The sequence below is a fragment of the Colias philodice genome, chromosome 26 (genome assembly GCF_061535455.1).
Source record: "Colias philodice isolate Cphi_HAF_F1 chromosome 26, ilColPhil1 Martin Lab GWU primary, whole genome shotgun sequence".
Lineage (NCBI taxonomy): Eukaryota > Metazoa > Arthropoda > Insecta > Lepidoptera > Pieridae > Colias > Colias philodice.
Window position 1 is genome coordinate 9,187,853 of NC_143111.1, and position 11,486 is coordinate 9,199,338.

Sequence of the window (11,486 nt, forward strand, 5' to 3'; positions counted from 1 at the left end):
CGGTCTAAAGGTCCCTAAAGAAAAATCGATCAGTGAAACAGATGTATGCATAATGCATCTGCCCCTTACCCCACTTGGGGACATGGGACTTCAGTTTTTTATGAACAAAGTTATAAGAAATGCATAATGCATGCGTCCAGACGAAGCGATGCCAGCGCTGCGCGCGGCGGAGAAAGCGCTGCAGGAGCTGAACCGCAACGACGTAGTGGAGGTGAAGGCGATGAAGAAGCCGCCCGCCGGAGTCGTGCTTGTCATAGAGTCGCTCTGCGTCGTGTTCGATATTAAGCCGATCAAGGTAACGTAATAAATAATATAAGAAAACTTGTTTTGATGAAAAACTTTGATTTGCAATATTTGTTTTCAACCAAAATTCCTTTCAACTGATCTTATATATATATATATATCTATATATATATATATATATATATATATATATATATATATATATATATATATATATATATACATATATAGATTTTTTTAAACAAGTTAAATAAAGTTAAAATTTGTATTTGATTGATAACGAGTTTATTATTTAAAGTTATTTCTTTATTTACCTTTTTCTATTCTTCCTTTTTATAGGCTATACGCCATACGTATTATTTTCACAGGTATTGCTAAAAACAACTTTTAAAATACAACAGTTAAATAAAGCGTTCATTCGACAAAAATAATAGTCTCCCTTGACAAATGATTGTAACTTCGCGTAGCCTATAACGGCACACTTCAATCGCAGGAGCCTGGCGCCTCGTTTGGTGAGAAAGTCCTTAATTACTGGAAGCCCGGCTCCGCGATGCTCTCGGACCCGAGTGCCTTCCTCGACTCACTGATGAAGTTCGACAAGGAGTCCATCACGGAGGACATGATCAAGAAGCTCAAGCGGTTCGTCGTCGACCCTAATTATGAGCCGATGAAGATTTCCAAGGTAAGGATTAGTGTGGAAATTGGAATTGGCTAGTACGTTTGAGATTATAGGAATTTTACAATGTTGTGACAATTTTCATGGAATATGAGGAAATTGTCACACGGCTTAATACAATCTATTAAGAAATAATCTAGAAACATTTTCAACGTTTATAGATCATTGCTTTTTACAGTGTTCGGAAATTGCTCATATTTTCTTTATAAAGACTTCAATATTTAGTACTTATCGCTAGCTGCAATGTAGATCGCATACAAATTAATTATATATTACAGTCATAAAATTTTCCTACTATTTCAACTGTACCATGTTTTACTTGTCGAAATATTATTTATCAAAATAATATACAGAAGAAAGAATAATTATTGAAGTGAAACTTCTTTATCGGGGCTGGAAAAAAATTTAGTGTAACATTTTTTCGTTACGCGTGACATTTTTCCGTTACGCGCCATCTTTTTCTTATCCCTACCACTATGATTCAACGTATTTCTGTAAAGTTGCATATAGTAAATTATTTTTTGAAAAATAAGGTCAGAAGTTTCACTTCTTACGTGTGTACACTAGTGCACGCACACATTTTTTGTTTTATTTGTTTCTTCATCTACCAGGTGTCAAAAGCGTGCATGTCGCTATGCATGTGGGTGCACGCGATGTACAAGTTCTATCATGTCAACAAGGCGGTCGCGCCCAAAAAGGAGGCGCTCGAACGTGCTACTAAAGAACTTGCTGCTGTTGAGGGTATGTTTATTTAGGTTTACTTGATTATTAATATTTGATTTATTTTCGATTGAAAGATGGGGAAGAAGGAAATGGCAGTTGTCGTGGTCTATTGCTATTTGATGAAATCCTTTTACGAGGTCATACTGCGTTTTCAATTGTTTTCGAATTGCATGGAGCTTCTGAGTCGTACGAGAGAGAAACATTACAGATTGAAGCAATGTAATTATACAATCAAGTATTAAAAAAATACTTTAACTAAATTTGTAGTCAAGCACAATAGATAGTAAGAAAATGTTTTAATACAAAAAATCGCTAAAAGTTTACAATGACAAATTTACATCTGCTTTGGGAACGAAATTTTGTAAATTTATGTCCTTTTTAGCAATGCTCGCGAACGCAAAGGCCAAGATGCAAGCTTTACTAGAAGGTATCGCGAAACTCAACGCGTACCTGCAGGAGAAAGAAGAAGAAAAGAGGAAGATGGAAGAAGATATCAACCAGTGTTTGGCGAGGATGGATCGTGCTAACAGGTAATAATAATTTTGGCGACTTGATTATTGATGCCAAGGAATTGATGAGGATAAAAAAGTTTTACAGAAATTAAAACTTTGGCATGAAAAATGTTTTAGAGTTTATGCTCAGAAAAATAGATTTCGTTATCATCATGTCACCGTTAATGCCGTTGCATTTATTAACGGTAACTTGTTTTATAGTACCACAATAATTTAATAAATCAATATACAGAATTGTATCGTCAACTGATTCTTAACTATAGGTCAAAGCAGCCTAATAAACTTCTGCGGTATAATCAGTTTCATGATATCTGTCAATTTTACACTTTCTTTCTGTAGACTTCTAAACGGTCTGTCGAGCGAGCGGGTTCGTTGGATCAGAACTATCAAAGAGTTGGACGTAGCCATCGTGAACCTGATGGGGGATATACTGATAAGTGCTTGTTAGTTTAACATTTATGTATTTTTTGCCATGACCTACATCAATACTACCTAGCATACGAATACGTATTTCCGTTTTAGGAAAAATTAGTTTGATTATTATTTGAGTGTTTGTCTTTATCGTTTGGAAAAGTGATGAAAAATATTTAATTGAAAATTTTAGGAATTCTTCATCATTTTCTAACCCTTAGTTAAAGGTCCTTTTTTAATGTAATCTACTAACATAGTAATTAAGAAATTACTAAAAAGTGAACCTATGACGTTCTGATAATAAATGAATTTGAATTTAATAATTAATTAAATCGTTATTACTCTTAAGTATACTTTTGTACAATATCCAGGTGCTGTCGGTTACATCACTCCATTCACGGATGAATATCGACGAGAATTATTGGCTGAATGGATAAAACATATGGAGGTAATATTTTGGTTTTATATAGCTTCAGGTGATTATGTCTATGTTTAGACCATAGAAAGTCTTTCTTTTTAACCTTGTCAAACAATTTAATATTTTAAAACAGAAATACACTACGTCGTCGTTTGTTATTTTATCTTGAACAGGAAGTGGAGGTGCCTCACACGCACGGCGGCACACCACTATCGATTCTTGGAGATGCTGTCTTGATAAGGTTTTATTTTCTATTGTGTTATTATTTTAAAGTTCTTGCAGTTTGTTTATCATCCTAAGTCATACAATGAGAGTTTGTAAGGATGGATGGATGTAATGTTTATATTATATTCCTAGTTTGAGTTAATGAAATAAGCTAAGTAAAATTATTGTCAAATCGGACAACACACTCAATGATCTGGCATCAAATTACATTTTTAGAAGATTACAACATTGGTTCGAATTTTGCTACCTGCCGAATGATTCGTATATTACTGTATCTCATTGAAAAGATTTCGTTTTGTATACGACCACAAAAGATTTTATTTTCTCATGCTATTGTTACTATAGAAAGTATTCTTTTTCTCTCATACACAAGGAACTGGCAGATGTACGGTCTGCCGCGCGACCCGCTGTCGGTGGAGTCGGCCGTGCTGATGTCCAACTCGCGCCGCTGGCCGCTCATCATCGACCCGCAGACGCAGGCCAACAAGTGGATACGCGCCATGGTGAACACACATACACACACACACGTGCACGATACGCACACACAAATACAAGCACGCACAGACTGTACCATGGATATTATTTACGCGACATTGAATATAATAAACACTTATTATATTCAATGTCGCGTAAATAATATCCACAGTGTACATGGTAACGCGCACGCGCCATGGTAACTGCACACACATACAAACAGACGTGAATAGTCGCACACATACATGAACACGCGCACAGGTGCGTCGACAAACACATCTTCGCATTTACATATTATCTATTATACATACGATATCCTACTATAATTACAGTGAATAAAAGATGCGTCATGTTACACACGCCCTGCATGATAATATACGTGTCATGTTTTACACGCACACAGTCTAATTATAAATTGAAGTGAAAATTCCGGAATTTAAAAAATGTCTATTATTGTAGGTCTTAAATACATTATGGTCTATACATTGTTCAATGTAAGTAGGAAAGTAAATAAAATGAACAATTACTGACTAATACACATCAATGCTTCTTGAAATGATTTTAGCCTATTAAACTTCTTTAACTGACTTTCTTGTTTTTCGAATAGGGTAAAATCGAAGGCTTGGTGGTGTGTAAACCAAATGACAGAGATTTGCTGCGAAACTTCGAGTCTGCTCTGAGATTTGGCAAACCTATCCTCCTGGAAAATGTAGGTCAAGAACTCGACCCGGCTTTGGATCCAGTTTTAAAGGTAAACAATAATGAGTTAAATTGTATCCTTAATGCATGCTATATTACAATCTGGCGTCTCCCATTTGTCATTTATTTAAATTATCTCTCAATACGGGGACAATGCCAAAACTCTGGAAGCGGTCCCATGTCATCCCAATTTATAAATCCGGAAATAAACATAATATCAAAAATTATCGGCCTATTTCAAAATTAAATACGATCGCGAAATTATTTGAGAAAGTTGTTTATGATGCTATATTTCCACATATCAGACCAGTTATTATTGAACAGCAGCATGGCTTTATTGACCGACGATCCACAGAGTCTAATTTGTGTGAATTTCTTCATAATGTGGCTTGTGCTATGGACCGGGGTGGACAGGTGGATGTGTTTATACCGACTACTCGAAGGCATTTGATAAAATCTCCCATTCGTTATTAATTCACAAACTTCGGGTGGCCGGTATACATGGCGATCTCCTACGTTGGCTGGAATCATACCTCAGAGAACGTAGCCAAGCTGTTAATATAAAAGGTCATTGTTCTTCCTTCATTCCAGTTACCTCTGGAGTACCTCAAGGTTCTCACCTAGGTCCTCTGCTGTTCAATATATTTATAAATGATGTTATTTGTCAGTTTAGACACTGTAATATCTTACTTTATGCGGATGACATGAAAATATTTAGAGTGATCAAAGATCAACGTGATTGCTCTTTACTACAGGAGGATCTTCTTAACTTGTGTCGTTACTGTTCTGCGAATTCCCTGCTCTTAAATGTGAATAAATGCAACGTTATTACTTTTACTAGAAAAATTAAGCCTATATTGTTCGATTACTCTTTGAATGGAACATCGCTGACTAGGTTGACTGAAGTAAAAGATTTAGGTGTCCTCTTAGATTATAAGTTAACTTTTTCAGCCCATATTAATTTTATTACAGCCAAAGCGTATCAAATGCTTGGTTTTGTTTTAAGAGTTGGTTTAGTGGTAGGGAGTTTAAAATGTGTTCAACTTTAATTCTTTTGTATAACTCGTTCGTACGAACTATATTGGAATATGCTTCTACAGCCTGGAATCCTCAATATAATATCTACATAAATAATATTGAACACATTCAAAATAAATTTATCAAACATTTAAATTATAAACGAGCTAAACAGTCTGGTCCCATTCCGGAAGTGCTTCCTTTGATAAATCGTCGACATGAAAGAGACCAGGTATTCTTATATAAGATACTTAATAATAGCGTCGATTCTTCTTTTCTTCTAGGCAATTTACTCTTACGATGTCCGCGTATATGCTCTCGTGACAAAGCCCTATTTGCATTACCTAAATTTAAATCCAAATTTGCTAGAAATACATATTTATACCGTGTTTGTCATAATTATAATAATAATTTTAGTGACCTTGATTTATTTAACGAAAAATTCAAATCGTACAAAACCAAAGTTCGAAATAAATGCAATAGTAACTAACTGAGATATTTGAATTGTATTCATGCTTGTTATTTCTATAATTATTTGTATCCACAAGTAGACTGTTTGTGACTGAATGTGTATTTGTTTTTAAGAATTTAAATTTTTAGTGGAAACTTTACTGATATGTGTATGGTTTGTTATCTCTTGTTTATATGATATATTGTATTGTTTGTTTCCCAAATATAACTAAATAAAATAAATAAAATAAAATAAAATGTTTTAAGTTAAATTTTTTAATAAACGACAGTCGTGTAAAGAAAAGTTGGTATTTCTAATAAATAAATAAATCCTATTTCATCAACCCCACCAGCGGCAATACTTCCGGCAAGCGGGTCAGTTAGTACTGAAGCTGGGCGACTCTCTGATCCCGTACGCGGCCGGCTTCCGCCTCTACATCACCACGAAGCTGCCCAACCCGAGATACACGCCCGAGACCTCGGTGAAAGTGCAAATTGTCAACTTTGCACTAGTTCCCAGGTTTGTGATGCGATTTGTAGGAACATTTTTGAGGACCTTTCTACAAAATTTCAACTTTATAACAAAAAAATTCCAAAATTCTAAAATTCCATACAAACTATCAAGTCGAAAGGCTTTTAATACAGCCCTATTACAAAAACCGTTTTAAACGTAGATACACAAATTACCACAGTAACTACAAATTTACTTCCCAATTAATTTCAATTTTATACTTCAACATTTTTTCAGATTTTGTGATGAGTGACCTTTCACTTTCACTTTTATAATATTGAAGATGATAAGCATTTGGATATCCTTTGTAATTAATTTTAGAAAAAAATATTTTTGGTTTGCAGTTGTTATACCTCCACTTTACGCTAATTTAACTTTTATCTAGATAACTGACCATTTTATTAAATTTTTTATTTCATCATAACACTATTTCTTCTGAACAGTGGTCTAGCGGAACAACTGCTATCAATAGTAGTGGCCCAAGAACGTCCGGACCTTGAGGAACTCCGCGGGCAGCTCATAGTCTCCCGGGCACAAATGTCCTCCCAACTCGCGGAGATGCAGTCGGCCATCTTGTACGGGCTGTCCAATAGTGAGGGATCGCCTGTTGACGATCTGCCGTTGATCCTCACTTTGGAAGCTATTAAGATCAAGAGCGCGGAGATTTTGGTGAGATAAATCGAGAATAGTTAATGGCTAAGGTAAATTTTAATTCAACGTTAATTCAAGCTGATTCTATAAAGGAAATAATTTGAAGGAAGGGAGAATGGAAATCTACATACGAATAATTTTATTACGACGAATCTGCTTTTGTTGTAATTTTAATAAGGTTATTTTATTTTTCGCATAGAAGCATAAGTTTCAGATAATTACAAGGCATGAAACTGGTGAATATATTTTATCGAAAAATAGTAATAACGTATTAAAAAAATACCTAACGAAATTGTTATCGATTAAGAAACAGTTAAAAAAGAAATCAATGCTTTTCTCGATCAGATCAAAGTGGAAGACATAGAGAAAACGTCAGAAGAGATAGACGAAGCTCGTCAAGGCTACGTGCCGGTCGCCAACAGGGGACAGATCCTGTTCTTTTGTCTCTCCGGGATGGCCAACGTGGACCCCATGTACCAGTACTCGCTCGAGTGGTTCGTGAAGCTGTTTGTGAGGAGCATGGCGGAAACTGAACCTAATGGTACGTGGTTAAGGGCTATTTTGCAATGGAAATCTTGTTATGCCCTGTAGTGTCATGAACTGTAGTTGAAGCACTGTAGTATGATGCACTGTAGTGTCATTCACTGTAGTGTTGTGCACTGTAGTGTCGTGCACTGTTGTGTAGTGCACTGTAGTATCGTGTACTGTAGTGTCGTGCACTGTAGTGTTCTGCACTTTAGTTTACACTGGAATATATAACAGCAATCTATATTCCAGTGTATGTATGATAACATTTCCCACCAAAGTGAATCTTAGCAACTGGAACTGGACTACATTTTATGTTAACGTTTTAATTTGTTTCTTCCAATAAATACAATGGTCTAAGAGCCGGTGGGAGATTGCACTTCACCGATCTGACTTATTTTTATATAAAATGATCACTAAACTATCAAGAAGTGCTATTTTCATTATAACTAACAATAAACACATTGCAGATGACATAATCGAACGCGTGGACATAATAATCGAGCACTTCACGTTCTTACTGTACGTGAACGTGTGCCGCAGTTTGTTCGAACGACACAAGCTGCTGTTTGCGTTCCTGCTGTGCGCGCGGATACTGCTCGATAGAGGGGTTATACGGTCACAGGAGTTTGCGTTCCTGCTCAATGGGGGGAAGATTGAACAGGTGTGTGATTTAAATAGTGTAAATAAAGGAATTTTAGCTATTCTTCTTTACAAGCTGCTGTTCGCGTTCCTGCTGTGCCTAAGCGTGCTCCTCGATAGGGAAGTTATAAATGGCAACAGGAGTTTGCGTTCCGGCTGAACGGGGGGAAGATTGAACAAGTGGGGGAGTTATATGACTGAATACTAGTACTGGTTGAAAAGTTTAGCTTAGCGGGCAATAGTTTGGTTGTTCATATTATGAAGAAATTAGTACAGGTGGTGAATTATAGCTTAACGCAAAATAAAAGTTAATCTTTTTGGTTGGTTGGAGAAACTATTGGACATTATGAATGAGAATAAGAAAGGAAGGGCTCATATTGGATAATGCATTTAGGTTAGGTATAGCAGAAGTTTATTTAACAATGAATAATTAAAATAATAGTCTACTTATACAGCAGGAGGAATCTCGATTTCTGTTTAGTGTGCAAAAAACAAAATGGTTTGAATAGAAATGTCTGTATGGGTACACATAATATGCTTCAAAACATTTCCAGGAATTAGATAACCCGGAACCGAAATGGATATCCCAGCGCATGTGGCTCGACATGCAAGAACTGGCTTCAGTGCCCACTATGAAGCAGTTCGTCACTGACTTCCCGGAGCAGACCAAGTTCTTTAAGACGTATTATGACGCGTGGAATCCGCATAAGTATGTGGATATTTATGTTTATCTTTATGATTTTGTTGTATTTGTAGAGAATTGTCCAAACGAGTATGACCATTACGTTTACTTAATACAAGTATTATAATAAAAACCTTATATTATACAGTGCGGAAATTTTCGGTGGGCCCTGGAGGGGACGTACTTGAAATATACTAGATAGCAAACTTTGCTGAAAGATATTCAAATTCTTATTTTTAAAAGGAAATAGAACTGCATTCAAAGATTTAAGAAAACTCACTTATTTCGACCGAGAATCGAACTTTTAATGATCGAATTAATGAATTGATAATAATATATCAATTAAACTTAATTTTCGAAATCCTAACACAGGTTGCCATATCCAAAGCCGTTGGACAGTCAGTTGGATGCTTTCCAGAAGCTGCTGGTGCTCAAGTGCCTTCGCCCCGACAAACTTGTTCCTGGACTGCAGGTACAAAATATCGCTATAGAAATTTCCAAATAGCTTTAAATATTCGATTTAGTGGTTGTTTTTTTTCATGTAATCTCTATATTATTTTAATAAAAAAAAGACTGTATTTGCACTATTTGAGTTAGAATAAAGTTCGATACACACGTCTTTTATTTGATACACACGCTTGCTTGACAATCACGTGACACACATATTGCTATAGAGGGTGTAATCGTTAAGTGTGCACAAGCGATTATTCCGTAGGTAACTATTGCAGATATCAAAAAACTTTAAACTAATATCGAAAGTACTTAACCTAATGAGTAAAATGGCCATAATAAATTTAAAAAAAATAAAACTTTTACTTTCGATGTCAGTTTAAAGTTTTTTGTTATCTGTAATAGTTACGGAAAAATCGCCTATGCACACTTAACGATTACACCCTGTATACGACATGAGCAGTAGCAAATAACTTGACAAACATTACGTTTGATGTATGTACCAGGACTACGTGGTGCTGGGTCTGGGGGGACGGTTCGTGGAGCCGCAGCCGGCGGACCTGGCGGCGCTGTTCGCGGAGTCCGACCCGCTCGCGCCCATCATCTTTGTGCTCTCCACCGGCACTGATCCCGCTGCTGGTGAGTGTGTACTCTATTGTGATGTACTCTAGTGTGGTGCACTCTATTGTGATGTACTCTATTGCGATGTACTCTATTGTAATGCACTCTATTGATATGCACTCTATTGCAATGTACTTTATTGCGATGTACTCTATTGCACTGCACTATTTTGTAATGCACTCTATTTTTATATACTGTAGTGTGCTTCTATCACTTTTGTGCAATGTATTGTCGGGTGAATTGTCGGGTGTATTATCGGGCAATGCATTGTCGTGTAATGCATTGTAGAGTGGTGCACTGTAGTGTGGTGAACTGTAGTGTGCTGTACTACAGTATGATGCACTGTATTGATCTGTACTCTGTTGAAATGCACTGTGGTGTGATGCACTGTAATGTAGTAGAATGCATGCTACACTACAATGTCCTGCATAAAAGAACATATTCATCAGATTGCGAGAAAACATAAATAAGTAGATGATATATAAATGAACGGTGTAAATATTTTTTATGAAAATTTATCACGAACTAAAACATAATCATACGAAGATCGACTGTGTTTTCTAATTTTAGATTTATTAAAATTTGCGGATAAAATGAAAATGGGGAAACGATTCGAGAGCATTTCACTCGGTCAAGGTCAGGGGCCTCTCGCGGAAGCAATGATGAAGGTTGGATGCGATTTCGGGAACTGGGTATTCTTCCAGGTAATTAAATATGGACCTCTAACTTTGCTATTGTTTAACAAGTTCAAAAATCTTCGGTTGGTTGTTTTATGATGTTATTTCTGCAAATTAAGTCAAAATTAAATTCCAGAAATCTATACGTATTTACGTTCTTGAGCTATACAGTAACAAATTTGAAGTTTAAATTTAATTTGAAGTTTTTCGTTTTTTTATTTAACATTATAATATCAAACGAGCTGGCGGTCGTATGCCCGAGCAGTGTAATGTTTATTCTACAAACAAATACGAAGTAATGTGTTAATCATCCCAATAGATGGCGCGCGGTTTGTCCCTTAGACACATAAAACTGAAACAATAGATTAGATTCGATTGCTCTGGCGGGTCACGAGTGGCTGAATTGGTCAGGCATCCGCCCCGGAATAGCGCGAAAGGATGCGGGTTCGAGTCCCGCCTTGTGATCGAATTTTTTCTATTCTTTATAAATTTATATAAATACGGAGTACTAAACTGTATCCTTTTAAACTTTTTGTTAAATAACACTTAGAACTGCCACCTATCCCCCTCGTGGATGCCGGTGCTGGAGCTGAACGTGGAGCACATCGCTCCGGAGACGGTGCACAAGGACTTCCGCCTGTGGCTCACATCCACGCCCTCGCCCTTCTTCCCTGTTGCTTTGTTGCAGAACGGTTGGTAAAAGTATAACTAAAAAAAATTGGTTGTCTGTAAAGTCGTTTTTCTGACGATAGTTGAACGTGACAACGTCTTAAGGCCGATTGTGCTTCTTTGTCGCTCGTTCCGCGTTCTCGCTTGCACTTCAAGCCTTACATGGAACGCCTCAGAGCGAGGTAACGCCGCATGAGTCATGTTTTTTCG

General features: G+C 36.5%; 1 protein-coding gene across 1 annotated transcript in view; it reads left to right on the forward strand.

The window, feature by feature from the left end:
* LOC149477081 (dynein axonemal heavy chain 1-like) overlaps nt 1-11,486 on the forward strand; it is a 78,215-nt gene that overhangs the window by 51,320 nt on the left and 15,409 nt on the right. The window contains exons 59-76 of the mRNA XM_089711622.1: nt 141-295; nt 737-925; nt 1,531-1,660; nt 2,025-2,172; nt 2,494-2,597; nt 2,937-3,013; nt 3,157-3,224; nt 3,582-3,711; nt 4,290-4,433; nt 6,202-6,368; nt 6,803-7,028; nt 7,356-7,551; nt 8,006-8,199; nt 8,732-8,886; nt 9,232-9,331; nt 9,816-9,948; nt 10,501-10,634; nt 11,158-11,299. Of these exons, the coding sequence (XP_089567748.1) occupies nt 141-295; nt 737-925; nt 1,531-1,660; nt 2,025-2,172; nt 2,494-2,597; nt 2,937-3,013; nt 3,157-3,224; nt 3,582-3,711; nt 4,290-4,433; nt 6,202-6,368; nt 6,803-7,028; nt 7,356-7,551; nt 8,006-8,199; nt 8,732-8,886; nt 9,232-9,331; nt 9,816-9,948; nt 10,501-10,634; nt 11,158-11,299 (2,592 nt within the window). The remainder of the gene's footprint in view (nt 1-140; nt 296-736; nt 926-1,530; nt 1,661-2,024; nt 2,173-2,493; nt 2,598-2,936; nt 3,014-3,156; nt 3,225-3,581; nt 3,712-4,289; nt 4,434-6,201; nt 6,369-6,802; nt 7,029-7,355; nt 7,552-8,005; nt 8,200-8,731; nt 8,887-9,231; nt 9,332-9,815; nt 9,949-10,500; nt 10,635-11,157; nt 11,300-11,486) is intronic.